The sequence below is a fragment of the Anopheles funestus genome, chromosome 3RL, assembly GCF_943734845.2.
Source record: "Anopheles funestus chromosome 3RL, idAnoFuneDA-416_04, whole genome shotgun sequence".
NCBI lineage: Eukaryota > Metazoa > Arthropoda > Insecta > Diptera > Culicidae > Anopheles > Anopheles funestus.
In genome coordinates, this window is record NC_064599.1 from 1,972,362 (window position 1) to 1,993,231 (window position 20,870).

Genomic DNA, 20,870 nt, shown 5'->3' on the forward strand with positions numbered 1-20,870 from the left:
GATTTCAATGTATGCGTTGGTACGGATCGAGCCATGTGGTCTTTAGCTATTTCGGCCACATCGAAACCTTCCCGTTCGCGATCTTCAGCGATTACTTCGGTAATGGTGAGTTCCGACCGAGGTTGGAGAAGTGGTTCTGCTTGTTTCTGTTCAGGCTTAGTATCCTCCTTAAGCTGGTTAACATCTTCCAGTATTAACAGTTCCTGGACGATCGTCTGCTCTAGCGAATCTCCAATCTTGACAACTGCCTCTGAAATGTTTGCTTCGGAAGCTTCCAGTGTATCGGCGCGACTAGATAGCTGTACCTCTTCGATGAGTACAGATTTGAGTGCTTCGGTTGGAACAGCTTTTGCCGAGCGATCTTTGACAGGTTGTATTGCGTCTTCCTGTTCGCGCTGCTCCGAAACTATCTCTGTCACGGTTAGCCCTTCGACAGGACGCTCAAGGTTTGCGACCGCGGATTTTTGGGATGGTCCTTCGGGTATCGTGTACTGTAGTGTACCTTCTAATACCATCGCTTCAGATACGATGGTTTGTTCCTGTTCGTCATCCTTCACACTAGCTCTGGTGGGGCCATCAGCAGACAAAATATCCAAATGATTCACTCCTTCACTGGTAACCGTTTCCTGAATCAGTACCGTTTTGAGTGAGTGTGTTGGAATCGGCTTAAGCGTTTGATCCTTTGCCAATTCGTGCAATTTACACTCATCGCTCGCCATTTGCCCACTAATAACCTCCGTCACAATAAGTTCACTAGCCAAGCTAGGCAGTTGAAGTTCTGCTGTCTTCTCTTCCGGTTTTACAATTTCTTCCTGTGAACGAAGCGTTTCATAGATGGTAGTTTCGGAAACTATCTTCTCCTCGTGTTCACCGGAACGTACTACACGTGCCAGCTGAGAAGATGGAGTGATTTGTTGTAGGTCACTTGCAGAAACGTTAGTAATCGTTTCCTGTACCAGCGCTGACTTCAGACTGTCAGTGGGTGTTGGTTTCAATACTTGATCGAGTGGCATGGTCTGCGGTTGGAAGGTGAATTCACGTTCTGCTGTTTCGTGCTGCACAACTTCAAGTTGATGTTGGAGGTTAAGCTGCGTCTCAGCATAGACCAAAGGCATGACTGCTTTGGCAGGTAGTTCAGCTTCTTTTTCGTTCGCATCCACCGTAACGACGGTGTGTGACTGCACAGGAACAAAACTAGCCGACGCTTGTTCGGAACGATTCACCGCCTCCGGCGAGAATCGCCCAGCAGTATCAGCTGTCTCTATTTCAGTGACTGCAAGATTCTCGATCGGTTCAAAAAGAGTAGCGGCAATAGCTTCGTTTGGCAGATGAGTTCCTTGGTGCAGGGTTTCCTTCTCATGGACAAACTGTAGTGTCGATTCGCTTACCGGTTTGAGTGCGGTAAGTGTAGTCTGTGCCATTGCAGAATCTATCACTTCGAACGGTGCCAGCGATGCTTCAGCTTCATTGCTCAGTACTTTCGACACTGACACACTCGTTCGCTCCAGGAACTCCACATTGGCTCGTTTGTGCTCAAATGGCTGAGCCTGGAAGTCTTGGGTGGTGATATTGTCGTTAACCAGTTGCGTCGTGAGTTGGTTTTCGAACATTGCAACAGAATCGGTTGCTTGGAAGGAGCTAATCTTCGGTGTAGCTGAAAACTCAACCTCAGCCTCTTCCACTTGTTGTGTCGTTATGGACAAAGGCTCTTTAGTTAACAGCTGCACTTCAGCCCATTGCTCTGGAGGTAATCGACCAGGTTTATACGTGTCCTCTTTTTCCGGAGCGTTCATAACCTCTGTTGTGTAAGATTTTTGTTCGACGATAGCCGGACGAGCACTCTCCGTAGGCACGACAAGTTCTGGATAGTAACGGCTTGGTGCGTCCTGCGTGATTGTCTCTTCAGTCTGAATCGACTCAGAAGGAAGTATCTGATAGTGTGGTTGTACAGTGGGTAGTTTCAGATGATCTTCGAATGTTTCTTCCTTCTCGATGCGACTTACTTCAGTTACTTGTAGTGATTCCTTCGACAATACATTGGAGTATGCATGGCTAGGTATTGGACGTTGCAGCACCGGTAACTCTCGCTCGGACTGTGACGACACAGTTTCTTGTACAATAGTTGCATCGTGGGTAAGAAGTTGCAACGTTGCGTTACTAACATTTTCGGTTATTTTCTCCAATGCAGCTGTTGAATCTTGTGGTGTGGACTCGCTAACAACAAGCGGTTGTACGGGTACAAAATCGGTAGTGGCTAACGCTTCCTGTGGCATAGTTATCATACCTTGGTCGAGTGAACTTTCCTGCGGACTCACCTCGGAAACCTGAACCGGCTCATTTAGACCGAAAAGCTTGTAGTGCGGACTGTTTGCTAAACGCGCACTGTCCAGCAGCACCGTGTCAGATTCACGTTCGGACAAAAATATCTCCTCAGTTACCAATGCCGTTTCCGGCACGACCTTCACCGTAGCACTAGTGCCAACGGTAGTATCAGGTGCGACCAAATTCGACACCTGACTCAACACGGTCGACTCGCTCGTTACGGACGCTACTTCTAACGGAAGGCTGTGCGTTTCCCGAACGGGCGAGGTAAGAAAATCGGGGGCCAACTCTTCCACGACCTGCTCCTCGCTGGGCAGCACAGGCCGCAGCGGGTGCAGCGGTTGTCTTCGACGTTGTTGCGTTAGGCGCCTGCGTTCCTCGATCGATTCTTCGCTGTCGACAATCTCTGTCTCTTCATCGTGTTTGTTCTGTTGTCTCCTGTCGGAGCGAAGTTTTTTGTGTTTTTTCTTCGTGACAATGGTGTTGTTCGTGGTGATGGTAGTGATCGCAGTGTTGCTGCTGGTGCTACGAGCGTCTTCTCTGAGATCGGGTGTTTCTGTGGAATCATGCGAAGTTGGAACAATTGGATTCAGTGGATTTGTGCAGCAGAGCCGCGCAATGTATCGGACAATAAAAGTGTGGTCTATTCTAAACCAGATAGGACTGTAATATAATTGAGTGCATTTGTTTGTGTTTGGTCTTCGAAAAGTAAAATGATGTGTGAGAGTATAATAGTACGTGCATTGGTGCAAAACAGAGTGTTCAATTGAAGCCTACCGAGAGTAGAACATAATTTCATTTCGTGAAACGTAAAGTGAAGACAGAGCTTGTGATAGATAGTTGATCATAGAGACAGAAACAGAAGTTGTAGAGAAAGAACGACAGATCGAGAAGAAACGAGAAAATATTTAATTTCGTGCAGTGCAAGTAACACTACAATGTTCGATCCAATCAAGACAGAGATAGTGAAGAGGCATGGCAACTAACTCATTCACATAATCATTAGACAAGGCAAGACAGGGCAGCCATTCCGGTGATTCTAATGAATCGGATGCGCAGGCTTAGAATGGTTCGTATAGCACGACTAGCAACTATTGTATGAAGACAATGGCGAACAGGCGTTTGCTGATTAAAAGGAGAACAACAGTGTCATTCTCCAACGAGCATCAGCGTAATGGGTGGGCACTTGCACCACCCTTTGCAATGCAAACAGCTAGTAGAACAGGCAAAGTATAGACGGGTAGCGAAGAACGTAAAACGATAGACGCTGAAACAAACATTCCAAAAACATTCCATCAACACTATTCTACTATGGCCGAGGAGAGACAGATCTAAAGGTACGTAGGCATTCCGAACTAGTAGCTTCGACAGATTGGTGCAGATTGGTTTGCAACCGTAGGATGCAATCATGTTGAGGTGATTTTAAACTGGTATTAAAGATAAATCATAAACTATACTTACGGTTCACTGTAAGGAGGAATGGTTTGTAGTCCATTTGGAAGCAAGACACGTTCTGCCAAACCACGCTATAAATGAAGCAATGCGTTAAGGTTAAAGCTACACAAAAATCCAGCAAAAACAGCCAGTTTGCAAACGCTGAAGCTTAGTTAGCGTTGTAGAATAGTCGATAGAAACGTGTTGTACTTTATTATGTGCTTCATATCCATCATAAAGCAGCTCCCTCAGGGTGATGAGATCTTTCTACGGTCTACGAGATACCAGGAACGATCCATACGTCGTATCTTTGTTGTAGGTAAAGAGATGCTTTATTCCTTAGCCATTTGTTGAGCGACGCTATATTACAGCTCTTTAAAGCAAATCACACATCGCAATATTGCAACTACTGGATACGTTCTGTATACAATCTATTCTAATTGAGTGCGAAATAATCATCTTTTCTTTGTGTGATGATGAAAATGTTAAAAAAAACCAACGTTCACTACTAATAAACTATCATTCTACGAGAGGTAACTCGAAGCAGGAAAAAAAGATGTACAAGAAGTAGATAGACGGAGTTGGAGTAGGCGATGGCACGGATCGGCCACAAGTTCTGCAAGCAAGCGGGCACAGGCAGGGCGGGCACACGAGTTGGCGGTTGGCAACACACAACACAATACAAGTGAGGAAAGAAGAGTAGGGCGTGCACAGGGGAAGGCGAATAGGACGTTATGATTGCAAACCTTTGATGTCCAGTTCCTTCATCGTTCGGACGGTAGTCTCTGCAGATTGATGTCCGGTATTGGTAAGAGTGGTGACATAAGGGCGTTGTTGGTAGTTCATGCGACAGTTTGCAAGAGCAAGTGGTTAAATTGTTTGCAGCAATAAAAAAAAAAGATGTCGCCCATTTGCAAAGTTAGACGAACGGAAGAAGAAACAAGAAGAAAAAATAAGTAGAATAACAGTTATTAGCATAGATCGTACTAGAAGAGGTGGGCATAATCAATTACCGGTAGTGCGCACTTCACTCGACGAAATCAAGCGCGTTTCTTCGTGTTTCTAGAATTGAAAAGATAGTATAAGCAGAGCAGATAGCACGATCAGCATTGCGTAAGGGCTTGAAAAAAGGGTAAGGATCGGGAAGGAATTTGGGGAATCTTGGGTTACTGGAGCAGAACAGTTGTTAATAAGTCGGGAGGTAAAATCTGACATCGTCTAGCGCACCTCGAATGCCGATTCCGTTTTCCATTCCTGCACGACGAAATCGTCCGGTGAGAAGTGTGCGATGATCTCTTCCACACTCGCGTGGTTCACCTCGATCATGCGCATGAATGCACGGAAACCGGCCGTAGCAGCTAGCTGGGCATCGTCCATATCCGTCTCGGTGAGGATCTCCGTGACGATGTTGGCGTAACCTTCGCGTTCGAGCAGCAGTACCATTGCCGACTGGGATTCTGGCTGCTGTAGAGCCGGGAAGTGGCTTGCCTGATAGAAGCTGGTGATCTCACTGACCGTGACACCGTGCTTCACCATGAAGGCAATTGTGGCAAGCTCACGCAGCGGTGCTTCTCCCGGTCCAAACTCACTGGCCTTCAGGTTGGTGAGGATTTCCTTAACCTCGATCGAGTTTTTCACACTCTCCACGTCGGAGACGTCAAGCTTTTCGTGAATGACCATCCGTTCGATCTCTTGCACCGTTTCGGTGGTCACAATCTCCTCGACCAGTGTTTCCACGTGCTCCTTAAACTTTACCGTCGCACGATCCTTGGTGAGCTTCACGTCCTGCGTCATCTCCGAGGTCGTGCTCGTTGTCAGCGTCGTGGTCGATTCCGAGCTAAACTTGATTTTCTCCTTCAACGATGCTTCCATCTCCTGCTTGACAATGTCATCGATCAACTGCGACTCTTTCTGCTTGCGCTTCTCGTCACGCTTTTTGCGCTTTTCGGCCTTCTCGCGACGCACCTCCTCGCTCTCCTCGACTACCAGCTCTATCTTGTCGATCGCCTTGCCATTCTTAATTCCGGCACGGCTACCACGCTTAGGACTGCGTGTCGCATCCAGTTCGGCTTTCTCATCGTCCGACAACGTTGGAACGATGCTTTCGATCAACTTGGCGATGGATTCGGTTGTACCGGCCTCGTTCATGGCTTTGCACTTATAGAATCCAAAGTCGGACACCTCCACTGGGTAAATGGTGAGCGTGGAAGTAGTTTCACTCGTGCGAATCTTTGTACGATCGTTCGCTATGATAATCTTTCCATTGCGGTACCACAGTATATCTAGAATATTAGAAACCAGTGAGTACGAGGTATACTTTTTTGGTTTGCATTCGTCGAAGTGATTGCGAAGAGTGTTGACGTTGTATGCTTTCTTGTGTCACTGTTTCCTTCCTTCTGGAGCAGCATACTTTAAATCATACAAACTCAAAATAAGAGCCTTGTTTCTTTAAAACAAACCCTTAAACAAACGAATTCGTATGACCTAAAGGATACCGAGGGTTTGTTGAACATGTGACGTGAGGTGGTCAGAATAGTGGCGTGGTTTCAGTTTTTACTGGTATGAACAATGAACGTTTAAATTGTTCGAGTAAATGTCTTGCTACGTGTCCAGCTGCTTGTCTGACTGCATATAAATGACTCGAATCTGTGCCAGTTGTTATGTTGTTTTGTTGTTTTCGTGTCGGTAATACATCGTGGAGAAACGATTGTCCTACCTGGCTTAGGATTGCCCGCGAAGTGACACTCGAAGAAGCCCTTCTCGCCAAGCATGGCGCGCGAATCTTTGATCTCAAGAGAGTACGATGGCGTAGAGTAAGAGGCTGAAACGTTGTTTGTTACGCAATTTGCATAGCAGGCAAAAAATGCAGAGTAGGAAAGGTATTGATTATTAACTAGAAGCATACACCGAATAGCAGATCTTTGGCGCGGCTAAGAAAGAATGCACGGTTGCTGCAAGTGCAGGTGAAATGTGTACCATGTATCATACTCACCTCCTAGTGTATGCCTTGATGAATAGTGTACGCTCATGGACGATACAGATGAACAAGTATTCTTGTTGTGGTGAGTAAATACAACTAACTATGTATACTATTTACAATTTTTTTTTTAAAATAACAATAATTGGGACATGCATCAACAAAGTAACAAGCAGAAACACACGTCGAACAGGAAGCATGCATCTTTGCTTATCATTCATCATCTAGTAGGCGGGCTATCACGACAGTACGCTTCCAACTGCAGAAACTCATCCAATTCCTCGGTGCTACTGTCTGCGTGCGAAAGAGTTGGTGTTAGTAAAGAGCACAAAATCAACACGAGAAATAACAACGTTAAACCGTTTTTCCAACAAACAATTTCTTTATGTTTCATCCAACAACAACGGTACACAAACATTCACTCAAATAGTTTGACATTTAGCATTAACACAATACACAAACACATGCAGTCTACTTGAAGCATAGTTGAAGCATACAGTAGTAGTTCATGGAGGCTTCAACTGGTAGATTGTGACGATCGTTAATCGATCGATGGTGAACGTGAATATGTGAATTTGAAATTGTGTATGATTGTGAAGGTGAAAACATTGTGTTGAACTAATCCCAGTGTACCACGACGTATGTCGTATGTGGTGTTGCGGGATGCATCGGTATCGGTAGGGAGATGTTTTACCTTGGAGGGCCTCCTTCAGTTCTTCCATATGTTGCACCCATTCTGGTTTGCGATACGCTTTGGTTCCGACAATTTCTGCAAGCGTACAAGAAAGTCAAAATTAGTTCCATACAGTGGATGTGGACAGCACTGGAAGCATCCAGTTTGATAATACTGTGGAGCTTGACTATGATGAATATTTGTTTCATTGATCTGGCAGTGGTGTGAGTGCGTTTTTGGGGTGAGTTTTTATATACTGTCTCTAAAATATGACAATTGTTTTCGGTACTTTTGGTAAGTGATAGATATAGTTTGGTAGTGTTTTATTTTATTGAGGTGGAAGGTTTTTTTTCAGGAATTATAGGAGAAATAGGAGGAACAAGAAGAAGGTTTATAGAAAAGAAATAAAGAAAGAAAATTGAAATTAATGCATACAGTTCATTCATACGTACTACTATAAGCTGTAAGGAAAGAAATAGAGATGAACCAAATAAAATTAGAGCATGTTAGATAAGTGAAAGCAACCTATAGAATACCAGACAAAATATAGAACTCTTATCTGTACAGCTATACTAGAACCATAAAAAAGAAGAAAGCGATATTAGTGAAGCATATCTACAGTAGCCACCATCACCGACAACAAGCGATGGTGAGGCTTTTCTCCAAATGTGTGTCACACACGAGAACAGGCCCATGAAATATGTACCTTCGACTACCAGTTCGGCGGTTGTCATCGCTACTCCCAGTGCGTTGTGTGCTTCGAACGTAATTTCTCCAGAGTCATCCGGGTAGATGTCATTGATGATAAGTATGGAGGTTCCATCGTCAAAGTTCTCAATTTGGAATTCCTCTGATGGAATTATCTCCTCGCCCGCCTTAAGCCAACGAATCTGTGGCTTCGGATGAGCAAGTACTTTCACCTCTAGCTTGGTCAACTCGCGTTCCTGCGTGTGTATGATCGTGGGCAGTTGCTTAACAATCTGCGGCGCATACTCGATTGGTTCCGCATACTCTTCGAGTGTTGAAATAGACTGAAAGAAATAGGATGAAAGCCGGCGTTACAGACGAACTGGACTGATGTTCGAAGTTGGTACCTACCTTATCAGTCAACAAATCTTCTTCTGAGCTACGGAACTGCTCCGAGTCGGGCACGTACTCGAACGGCTCTACGTTGACTGTCGTGCGACATATGGCCTCACCGATTTTATTGGTGGCCACACATGTATACTCACCCTTATCCTCTGGGAACACTTCACTGATGGTGAGCACACAGCGCCCGGTAGAGTCTTGCTGTACTTGCTTGTCCTTTGTTTCTTGAATTAGCTGCGAGTTGTGGTACCAGTGCACCTTCGGCAGCGGCATCGCCACCACTTGACACTCGAGCGTTAACCGCTCCCCATCCATAACACGCGTCGGTTTGATTGTCTCCAAAAACCGCGGTGATATGTATTCGGTAACTTCCTCGGTTTCGATGGTGTCCAACGTTTGGACGGTCGCAGTGGATGTTACCGAACCGGCCACATTTTCCGCTCGGCACGTGTACGCACCGGTGTCCTTGCGGGTGAACGACTCAATGATCAGAATCGAGCGGTTCTCCTTCGTGACGATGCGCTGTTCGTTGGTCGACTTAATGGCAGTTCCCTCCTTGAACCATTGGAAAGTTGAGGTTGGATAGCTCTCGACCGAGGCTTCCAGAATGCACACCTCGGCTTCCGCAATCAATTTCGGCACTAACGGCTCGATGAACCGTGGTGCCTTTGCTTCATCAGTGTCAGTAGCATCGGAGATAGCAACGGAGGCAGATGATTTAGCCTGTCCGGCTTCGTTCGTGACGGTAATCTCATACTTGCCACCCCTTTGCCGCGTTACACGACGAATTTCCAGCCGACTGTAGTACTCCTCATTGGTGATAATGACTTCTTCCTCCTCTTCCACGACCTCTTTGCTATTGCGGAACCATTTAACGGTAGGCTTTGGCAGGCCAGTGTACCGGCACTCGAATACAAGCGTGCTGCCCGTACGCACAACCTGTGCCTCCAATGGCTGCACAATTTGTGGAGCTATTGCTGATGGTTTCACCCGTTCCAACTTTACTGACTGTATGTACACGTTTGCTTTGCCCACAGCCTTTCCAAATTTGTTCTCCGCCACTACAGTAAACACGATCGGTACATTTTGCTTTGGCCGTTTCACTGTCAACCGTACATGTCCGGTGCGTTCTTCATAGTAAGTTTCGATCTCTTCTTCTTCTTCCTCGATGATATCTACCTCATCGCGCAACCAGCGTACCTTGGGTGTAGGGATACCCGCCACTTGACATGTTACAGTAGCGATCGTTTTCTGCTCGTTCAGCTCGATCTTTAGCGGTACTACAAAGCGCGGTGCTTCACCATGCTCTGGCTTTTCCTGGACGACGATGTTAGCTTTGCTGATAGCCACTCCGGCAACATTTTTGGCCTCGCATGTGTAGATTCCGACGTGGTATGGTTGCACGGTGGCGATCTCTAAGGTGGCAACATCCTCCACCACGTTCATAATGTATTCAGAATTAGCGAATAGCAGCGTATCGTTAAAGTACCACTGCACCGTTGGGAATGGAACGCCTTCGATGCGACAACGTAACAGTACCGGTTTTTCAGGTTCGCAAATCTGTGGCTGTAATTTCTCCACTATATTCGGAGGCTGGACTTTGGGTTTACTAATTTTAACTGTACGCTCTTGGATCTTTGTTTCGGCGATTTGCTGTTGAGCCGTTTCCACCAGTTGCCGATCGTCACGAATATCCTCTTCAGCGATCTTGTCTGTGACTTCTTGGACGCGTTTTTGGGTGATAATTTCCAACTCTGGTAGCGGTTGACTATCGTCAATATATACACGCCGTTGCCTCTCTTTTTTGACGATATTAGATTGTACACGCACCTCCATTTCTTTGCGGAACTCGGTCTGTTCCTCAACTTTAACATCTTCAATGGGTACGGGCGTTGGTTTGCTTTCCGAAACAGGACGTGTAAGCGTTATGCTGGATCTAGAAATCTCCTGCACTTGCTCTACTTCTTCCTCGTCCTCTTCTTCCTCATCCTCGGGCTCCATCGCAAATGTGCTGAGCTCTTCTTTGAATACAACGTGCTTTTTGTTGCGCGACTTTCGCTTCTTAGCAGTTTCGCGAGGTGCTAGCTCGGGAATGAGATCCAACACTTCCTCTGGCACGATATCAACGATCGTCTCTGCAACTTGTGCCGGTTCTTCGGGCTCTTCAAACGTTACCGATTCTTCCACCTCTGCAATACCCGACTCAGGGAACTTTGGTCTAATGATTTGCTTTTTGATGCGTTTAGTTTTCTTCGTGACAGTTTCTTCAATCTTCACATCACGTACGGGCTGTAGTTCGTGTGGTGCGGGTATCTCTTCGATTACTGCCTCTTGTGCAGAAACTGGCTTCAGAATAACTTCTTCCCGCACTGTTTCCTCTGGTTCAGCACGTTTCGGAATTGGTTTAAGCGTAACTTCTTCTTTAGGTACCTCCTCCATGGGAAGCTCTTTCTTTCCACGACGCCAGGGCGCTGGTTTCGGTTGTTCAGGCTCCGGAACCTTTGGCTCTCGTTGAATAATTATGGGTTCTTCGGTCGGTTTTGGAGTTTCATCTTTCGATGGTACAGGTATAGGTTTGAGCACTACCTCCACTTGTGGAGCTTCCGACAGAGGTCTCCGTTTTCCTTTGGGCCAGTCCTTTAGCTCTTCTTCTTCGGTAGGTGGCTTATCCTTCATTCCACGGCGCCATGGAGTACGTTCGGGTGCTTCCTCCTTCGGTGCAGGTTCCGGTTGCTTCGGTTTGATTGTAACCTGTTGCTCTGGTTCTGGTTCGAGTTCTTTAGCTGGTTTTGGAATCGGTTTTAACACTACCTCCTCCTTGGGTTCTTCTGCTACGGGGCGTCGCTTACCAGTGGGCCATTTCTTTTCTTGCTCTTCCGTTTCAACTGGTTTCTGCTTTGGAGTTCTCCTCCATGGTGGTTGTTCTGGAGCAGTTTCCGGTTGTTTAGGTATCTCTTCTGGGACATACTCAGTCTTTTCCAACTGTATATCTACCTGTTCTGGGATCTCAGGATAAACTGGCCTTTCCAAAGGTTCAATTTCGTCCTTTCGTTTTGGTTTCTTCAATTTCTTCGGAACGATTTCTTTCACCTCAGCAACTGACAACGTATCGGCAGGAACATCTTCAATCTCCATTTCTTGTGGCACTGGTTTCAATGATACCTCTTCCATTGTTTCTTGAGGTAGTTCCTTGGTCCGCTTTGGTGTGGGTTTGAGTGTGACCGTTTCCAAGATAGCAGGGTCGGGAGCAGGAATTTCTCTCTTGGGACCTGGTTTCTTTCCACGACGCCATGGTGGAAGACTGGTGTCTTCTTCTGGTACATCAGGTTTAGCTAGTTCTGGCTCTGGTTGGGGTTTATCATCGAGCTCTGGAATTGGCTTTGATTTAATCGAGGGCTCTTCAGCTACCTTTGGTTCTTCTTCTTTCGTTGGTCGAGGAATAGGCTTGAGAACCACTTCTTCCTTAGGTTCATCGGGAAGTGGACGTCTTTTACCCGTGGGCCATTGTTTTTCCTCTGGAACCTCTGCTTGTGGTTTTGGCTTTTGCTGTCTACGCCAGCTCGGCGTTTCTGCCTCCTGTTCTGGCTCCTTGGGCTTTATTTCTTCCATTTTCGGCGGTAATTCCATCTTTTCGACCTCTGGTACATCGGTGGGAGTGAACTCCATCTTCTCCAACGATTCCTGCTGTTGTGGCACCGACTTTGGTTTCTTCTTTTTGATGGTCTTAACCGTTTTTTCTTCGACTTCCTCCGGCTCCACAACAGGAACGTCTTCTACGACGGGTTTCTTGGGAACTGGTTTCAGCGAAACTTCCTCAACAGTCTCCTTTGGAATTTCCTTCTTCTGACGCGATGTGGGTTTCAACATAACTTGCTCAACCTTTTCCGGTTCTGTTGGAGCTGGAATAGGCTTCTTCTCTATTGGTTTCTTTCCACGACGCCATGGTGGAAGACTGGTGTCTTCTTCTGGTACATCAGGTTTAGCTAGTTCCTGCTCCGGAAGAGGTTTATCATCGAGCTCTGGAATTGGCTTTGGTTTAATCGAGGGCTCTTCAGCTACCTTGGGTTCTTCCTCTTTCGTTGGTCGAGGAATAGGCTTGAGAACAACCTCTTCCTTAGGTTCTTCTGGAAGTGGTCGCCTTTTACCCGTGGGCCATTGTTTTTCCTCTGGAACCTCTGCTTGTGGTTTTGGCTTTTGCTGTCTACGCCAGCTCGGCGTTTCTGCCTCCTGTTCTGGCTCCTTGGGCTTTATTTCTTCCGTTTTCGGCGGTAATTCCATCTTTTCGACCTCTGGTACATCGGTGGGAGTGAACTCCATCTTCTCCAACGATTCCTGCTGTTGTGGCACCGACTTTGGTTTCTTCTTTTTGATGGTCTTAACCGTTTTTTCTTCGACTTCCTCTGGCTCCACAACAGGAACGTCTTCTACGACGGGTTTCTTGGGAACTGGTTTCAGCGAAACTTCCTCAACAGTCTCCTTTGGAATTTCCTTCTTCTGACGCGATGTGGGTTTCAACATAACTTGCTCAACCTTTTCCGGTTCTGTTGGAGCTGGAATAGGCTTCTTCTCTATTGGTTTCTTTCCACGACGCCATGGTGGAAGACTGGTGTCTTCTTCTGGTACATCAGGTTTAGCTAGTTCCTGCTCCGGAAGAGGTTTATCATCGAGCTCTGGAATTGGCTTTGGTTTAATCGAGGGCTCTTCAGCTACCTTGGGTTCTTCCTCTTTCGTTGGTCGAGGAATAGGCTTGAGAACAACCTCTTCCTTAGGTTCTTCTGGAAGTGGTCGCCTTTTACCCGTGGGCCATTGTTTTTCCTCTGGAACCTCTGCTTGTGGTTTTGGCTTTTGCTGTCTACGCCAGCTCGGCGTTTCTGCCTCCTGTTCTGGCTCCTTGGGCTTTATTTCTTCCATTTTCGGCGGTAATTCCATCTTTTCGACCTCTGGTACATCGGTGGGAGTGAACTCCATCTTCTCCAACGATTCCTGCTGTTGTGGCACCGACTTTGGTTTCTTCTTTTTGATGGTCTTAACCGTTTTTTCTTCGACTTCCTCCGGCTCCACAACAGGAACGTCTTCTACGACGGGTTTCTTGGGAACTGGTTTCAGCGAAACTTCCTCAACAGTCTCCTTTGGAAGCTCCTTCTTCTGACGCGGTGTAGGTTTGAGCATAATCTGTTCAACCTTTTCCGGTTCTGGTGGTTTTGGGATATCTCGTTTCGTTCCCGGCTTGCGTCCACGCATCCATGGTGGAAGTTGCGTATCGGGACCCTCATCTCCAATTGGTTGCTGCTCTTCTTGTGCTGGTTCTGTGAATGGTTTCTTTTCCTTAGGTCCTCTACGCCAGGCTACTGGTTGTTCGCTGGGTTTCGTATCTTGTACAAGTTCCTGTTCTGCCTGCTGCACTTGGAGCATTGCAGTGTCTTCCTGTTCGGTTATTTGCATGGGCTGAGCAGATGATTCCTTCGGTCCTCGGCGCCATGGAACTGGCTGTAGTTCTTTTAGTTGCTTCGCTTCTTGCTCTTCCAAACGGTCCACACTTAGCACAGCTGAGTCTTCCGTCTGTGCATAAGGTTGTCGTTCTGGCTCGGGGAGTTTACCTCGTCTCCAAGCTACGCCTGCTCCTTGATCCAGGGTAAGCTGTTGTTTCTCTTGCTCAGTGGTTGCTTCGTCTCTCTCTACCTTAAGCATAGTGCTTTCGTCGGTCTCTACGAACTGTTCTCTTCCTATCTCAGGTTGTTCCTTTCTAGGCCCTCCTCTACGCCAGGGAACACCTTCAGCCCTTTGTGAATCTTTACGGGTTAATTCGTCTACTTGCTGTTGAATTTCGAGAATGGATATATCCTCGTCGTGTCGCAATTTCTGAACATGATAATCTACATGATCAAAGTCCTCCTTTTCACCGATAATAGCTTGAACCATCTCCTCCATATGATGTTCGGATATTTCCTGCTGTTCGCGTTTTACCATCTTCAGTTCGACTTTTTCCAATTGCTCTCGCTGAATCTGCGCCTTCTGAATTTGGGTCGGTTTCAATTGTACCGTTTCAAGTTTTTCTTTTTCGATTTTTTTACGCTCTTTGGTAGTTTTCTTCAGTTTCACCACCTCGGCAGTCCATGGTTTAATTTCCTCACGCTTATCGATTGAAAGCGATCGGTCACGCGATGTTCGGCGGTCCTGTGACGCACGTCGCCAAGGGGCAGCAGTAGTTGTCGGGCCGCGAGATAAACTTCGAGACCGTCTCCAGGGAAGACTCTCGTCACCCTGTGGGACAAACTCGGTGTCAATCTCGCTCGTACCGGTGCTGCTATCATACGATGCATCACTCAGCCCTTGAGTCGTTGCCTTAGCCGTGGTGCTGGTTGATGATGACAAATGTTGCGTCTGTTGCACATCCTGTTGCTGTTGGACCTGTATTCCATCGGCACCGTGCACCTGTCGCAACTGCTTTCGACGTTCTAGGTGGAAGGGGGAGGCATGAAAAGGTTTATGTTTTAGCAGCCATTTAACGCTGTGATCTGTTCGAACGTATCGACGACAACGTTAGTCAATGCTTACACCTCAAGAAGCAAAACACACGCGTCCTCACGCCACGTGTGTGTGTGTGGAATGTGGAAAAATGTGAAGAGCGAATCAAAATTTATGAAGCCAACAACGCCCGGATGCCAAGGGTTGGATGGAATGCTAAGCGTAAACAGATGGCGTAAGAAGGTTGTATACGATTTTGCTCAACAGCTTCCATTCTTCGCGGAGTGTCTTGCTGCAGTTTGTTATTTTGCACTTTTGCGTAGCGTCCTAAGGTGTAGCAAAGGTGAGATGATGGGTTATTTTTAGCAGCAGGAATTTCTGGATTAGGTCATCAAGGGAATGGGCGTAGAAAGTGGTGTGCTATTTGGCCGTTTGCAGTGAAGCGGCTTCGTCATGCTTGGTGGAATTTAATGGTACTGGCTTTATTGTACCTGTACGCGCTAAGAATTTCTTGCGCGGTAAAGGTAACTGAAGGAAACCGCGTTGGTGTCCGGCTCAATCAACATGCCAACAACATGTTGTTGTTCTATAGCGCAATGCTTCATCGTTTTTCTACTTGGGTGAGAAAACGCGTGGGAATACTCAAGATGTTTTTTTCTCGTACTTGCTACATTAAGAAGATCCTTCAATTATTATTCTATTCCTAGGAAAATGACTCTAGATCAAGTTGATGGTCGTTTGCAGCACAAACGATCAGTCATGGTCTGAAAATGGCGTCAGCCTTGACGACTAGTTAGTGTGTCATTCATTTTGTTTATCTCGTTACCGATACAACAACAACCGCATGATTCACCCATCTGCCGAGGTTGGATACTTCCTCTGAGTAATGCATAGAATCGTGACCATTTCGTACACCCTTCACCGGGGTATACTATTCATGTCCTTAACCTCGAACTTTGAGATAACACGGTAGCAACGTATTGTTCAAGTCACGTGTTATTGTTGGTGATTCTATGCGCTACTAGAACTACTTCCCGTACTACTAAAACTTCTTCCCGTACTACGTAAATTGCTATCAAACGTTCAGTTATCAATTCAGGTCTAAATTGTGAAATAAGATATCATGAATGAACCATTCAAGATATACACACCCAGTCCATTGTCACGCAATGTTTTCTTCTGCCTACGAGACACGACGTCGGCGGATTAGATTGGTGACAGGGAGTCATATAAATAATTTTTCATTTCGGCAAATTATCCCCGCTATTTCGCCTACTCGTTAGCAGAGGTTCTCACTTCCCGCTAAGCATAAGGCCGACATACGTTCCCAACATTTTTCCCCTCGATTAACGCTAATCTTGTAAATTTCGCTAGACATTTATCACTCGAGCTGTGGGAACTTCCTGTCTAGTGAAAAATAGTAAAAAATGGTGGAAAATCAAGACAAACAAGAAAAGACTCGAGGCGTCGCTTATTGCATCAAAAATAAGTTGCGCTTAAGCGGTTCTGTTGCGTATATGAAGGATCAACGAGGTAAACAAAAAGTAGGAAAAACCCTAACAAATGCTTCTGTTATCACTGCTTGCGCAATGCGAAAATGAGTGCCGAGAAACGAAAAGATAGGAAAAGGTACTAAAACATGGCGCGGAAACCGAGTGCACTCGGTGCGCGATTCAACTTGCGGGAAATGGGGTCATAAATCGCCCCAACTGCAGACAATCAGTGTGTTGAAGGTGTCATGTCGGAAGATGAATCCGTTCGGCCCGCTTACTCGCTGCGGGGTGGTGCCGCGTACGACACAAAGTTGACAAGCACTGACAGCATCCGAAATACCCGGGGTTAAGTTCGAGAACCGGTTCGGCGAAAAAGCAGAAAAATGGAGGAATGAGCCACAATGGTTGTCGAACCGTTTCGAAAAGTGACCAGGGTTGTACGTCGAGGGTTTAATTTTAGCTACTAGCTCCCGCGTTTAGCGTTCGTTCCCGATTTTCTCACCGGAGCAGAGCCACTGCCATGAGCGTGTGGATGAGAGCGAGCGTGAGTGACCCTTATTAATTATTTTCGGCATTTCTTAAAATATCTATCCACTGGTGAGCGGTTGATGGTTGATAGTGCGCATGTGCCGAGTGGGACGACATTAGGCCTCAAAAGTGCGGACACCGGGCGCTCTCTTTTCAACCGATCGTACACTTTAGTCGACATAGTGTGGTTAGCTCGATTGGACGGTTTGCGAACCGGTTCGGTCCAGGCAGGGCAAGGGCTTCAGAAGCCTGGATCGTACAGTTAAAGTATACAGGGGGAGGGCGGGATGATAGACAAAAACACCGGAAGACAGCGGAAATTAGAGGCGCGTAGAGTTTAGAATTAATTGAGTTCGGGGAGTTTCTAATCGCGTGGCGTTTCGACTCGTTTCCTGGCGTCGTGCGGTGTGGTTGTGTAGTCCATCGTGTAATCCGTGTGTGCCTGTGTAGGAGGTGACGCGCATGACATGTTTGTCAACACCGTTGTCCTGCAGAGTGAAGTCTTTTTCTTTAAATATTCAAAAAATTTTGTGTCACCTGGTGTCGGCTTTCGGGACTTCCTGGTTTCCATCAGTCGGTTCGAATTAGTGAACAAAGCAAAGGGAAAATGGAATAGCGGTTCGGGATAATTGGAAGGAATCAGTACCATTTAAACGAAATGAGCGTGTGTTTTTTTTTGTTTGATTTCTTTTGTTATACATGTATTGCTCTCCAGTTCGGTTTTATTGCTTACTTACAAAACGTATAAAAACATACATATAATTAGTCTCTGATCGCGCAGTATAGTGACGAATTGGGAACGGGGAAGGAAGGACAAAATCGATTTGTTAAAGGCGCGATTAATAATCTTATGTGGAACACAGTGAGTGTTTTATTTAATTTGTTAATAAATAAATCTTAACTAAAGCTAAGTAACACGGCAAGCTATAACAACGGCAAAAGCGCTGGAACCGAACGAATTCACGATCGTTCTCTACTTTCTCGTTCTGCATTAGTACACCCTACTCTGCCCGCTGTGTACGAGACTAAGCATATTAAATTGTCCTTGCTCGAGACTACCAACTACCGAACGTCAGCGACAAAGACACCTATCTGTTGAAAGCGTAACAACAACCAAGTGATCAGTGATATAAGCGGGTAATAGCGGAAGGAGCTTCCAACTGCATGCAGCTGTCAGGCGTTGCAGCACGGGCGTTAATGGCGGCACACAAGATCCTACATGTCTGCCACAGGTTGACAAGATAAGTATACCTCTTTCATAAGCATGTATTGTTACCAAACAAATTGCTGCAGCGTTAATTTATTGTCACGGCTCGAGTAAACGGTCTCCTTGCAAGAAACCTGAACCGCTTGAAGCACACAAAATCTATTACATTGGGCGCCAGGGCAAAGAGTTTGAAGCCGTGTTGCACGCTTTGACTTTCGTAGAACATTCGGGGTCATTCGCCCGGTTATACGCGGTCAAGAAGTGTAGCACACACACGGTAGCGATATCACACAAGCAGGAAAGGGAGCGGGTTAAAGGACGTCAACATTTTGTAACAAAAACAAAAAAGCAAAAAGGAACAAAAGTCACAACTATTTTTAGCGATTTTTTAAAACACAAAAGAAATTTGGCCTTTTGTATTGTTGTTTTCTTTGTTGTGTTGATGTTGTTGTTGATGTCATAAACAAGCGCGCGAAGTACGCATCCCAACTGCAACCATCTTGAGGACGCTGCAGCAATTCAGTTTCGGTAGCGGTTGCCTAAAGTTTATTTCTTACTAACGCTGAGAATTCCGTTTTGTTTTTTGAACAGGATACAGGTGATGGCAAGTTGGCGCCAATCGGACGAGAGGAGGCCCTGAAGAATATTGCAGATTGCAGATCGTTAACTACTACCTCCCTAATCAACGTTTGCTGCCGTCCACAGAGATCAGATATCAGAGCAAGTGCATACATTATCGGGAACGCAAGTCTACAAACATCAATCCTGAACAACAGATAGAACGATCCGGATAGGCGTGACAACAATAGCACACGGCACGTCATCGTCCAAAAACAAGCCTTAGAAACTCGACCTCAAGTACACGCGTGGGTAGCATCATTGACTCAACAAAGGAAATGACTCAACGGCTGACGATCGGGATATGCTTACTAAGTAACGCGATGATTCAGCCCGACTGACCGATCGAGATTCCGGAAAAAATTCTAGAAATCCTTGAATATCCCCAAGTCATCCCCAAGACCTGCTCAACAGTTTTGTTTTTACAACCGGAGTCGGAACAAATTGAACATTACGATCGACTTCTGGTACTGTGAAGATCGAACCAAATGCTACCCTTATAAATCTTGAACGAGATCAAGTACGATGCCTATCTTTCGATACACGCTCCATACCGTGCAGTGTCCATGTTGTATTCGTTTCTTTTCCTTGTTATGTTCAGTGCCCGATTCGAACGATCATACCTCTCGAGCGGCTTTACTTGTTTGCATCCCTGCTTGTCAGTACCCTTCGGAAGCGAGGGGTTTTGTGCTAACGAAATCTATTTTAGTAATGAAATCTTTATTGCTAATTATTCAGCTCGAAGAAGCACTAGACGCCACACAAAGTTTGAAGCAATTTGAAGAGGGGGGGGTTACATAATTGTTTCCTGCACGCTATCCTTCTTCATCCTTCCTGAACTTCTGCTCCAATTTCCAACTTCTGTACGCCATGGCGGTGGCTGTTATTATGCGATAAAAATGAACCTTTTCTACCTTTTTGGCTAATAACTAACTGCACCTTCCACCGTAATGATATCGATCGCTTCAAGGTAAGTAATAATAGTAATAAATCTCATGTTGTTCTGGTTTTTATCTTTCATACGCAATAAAGTAAACTACCGTACTGTGAAAGTAAACTGCCATCACATACCAACGAACAAAAAAAATGAACAAACTTTAATTACTGTGCGCCTTCACTCATCATCCGAAAATCAATCGAAAGAACTCGTAAAGAAAAAAAACATATGCGCGCCCTGCAGTTAAACAAACAGATTACACTTTCTAACCCTAGCGCGAAGGTCAGCATGATTCATGCTCCAGAAGCGTATCTCGCCGTATCTTCCGGGAAAGCGTAACGGGACGCGATGCTTTTCCGTGTGCAAACACGCTGTACCATGTGGTCGCCGGAGGTGATGTGGCCGTTTAAACAGAACGCCACACGGAGCACACCGTGTCCTATTATTAGAATAGTCCGTTTCTTGCCGTGTGAAAAAAAATAACACAACTCGCACGGTGGGGTGCACCAAACCATCTCGTCAGGTTTGTCATCAGCATCCGCTCACCTCAGGATATAGCATAAACGCACCCACAGACGCTAGACGTAGCTGTGGCATTGCGAGGCATTGACTCACCCCGATGTTGGAATATTCCAAACCGTGTGCTCACACACCTTTTCGAAACTCACGAACTGCTCAAAAATCGCATCGGAAAATGCACACGGCACGCATCCGTATCTGGCGGCATCCTCTCCGAAGCCGTGGAAGAAAACGTGGCCATGTATAATTAGGGAAGGCATCGTTTTTTTTATTTCTTCTTATATTTGGTGCTCTTGATGTCAAGATTCGCCTACCTAGAGCGATGCATAACGACACACTCGCTCAGGGACGTTGCAAAATTCTTCATCAAAAGTCAAAATGCACCTTCTGGGGGCGGCCATGAATGTGACGTCGATGCTCTGCTCATAGCCAATTTTTTTTAAGACATTGTGATTGGACGCTGGCTATTAATCTTGGTGAGCGTACCGAACGCGTTACGGTGGAAGATACTGAACTTTTGATTTTTTTTGGCATAATTTTTCCCACTTCCCACCGCAAAGAACGAACGAACGAACGATTGATGGGTCGACGACATGTGAATGTGTCCC

The 20,870-nt window shown here is 46.0% G+C and overlaps 1 protein-coding gene and 1 long non-coding RNA gene across 2 annotated transcripts in view; one reads left to right on the forward strand and one right to left on the reverse strand.

The window, feature by feature from the left end:
- Positions 1–4,065: 4,065 nt before the first annotated feature.
- The window catches only part of LOC125771218 (titin-like), a 42,350-nt gene continuing 25,545 nt past the window's right edge, over positions 4,066–20,870 (reverse strand). Inside the window, exons 14-20 of the mRNA XM_049441617.1 lie at positions 8,505–14,950; positions 8,113–8,437; positions 7,428–7,502; positions 6,473–6,577; positions 4,984–6,038; positions 4,770–4,818; positions 4,066–4,541 (exon numbers count right to left, since the gene is read on the reverse strand). Of these exons, the coding sequence (XP_049297574.1) occupies positions 4,489–4,541; positions 4,770–4,818; positions 4,984–6,038; positions 6,473–6,577; positions 7,428–7,502; positions 8,113–8,437; positions 8,505–14,950 (8,108 nt within the window). The 3' untranslated portion in view covers positions 4,066–4,488. The remainder of the gene's footprint in view (positions 4,542–4,769; positions 4,819–4,983; positions 6,039–6,472; positions 6,578–7,427; positions 7,503–8,112; positions 8,438–8,504; positions 14,951–20,870) is intronic.
- On the forward strand, positions 16,681–19,893 carry LOC125771226 (uncharacterized). The gene is made up of 2 exons (XR_007419282.1): positions 16,681–17,843; positions 17,977–19,893. It is a non-coding gene; the product is annotated as an uncharacterized LOC125771226 (long non-coding RNA).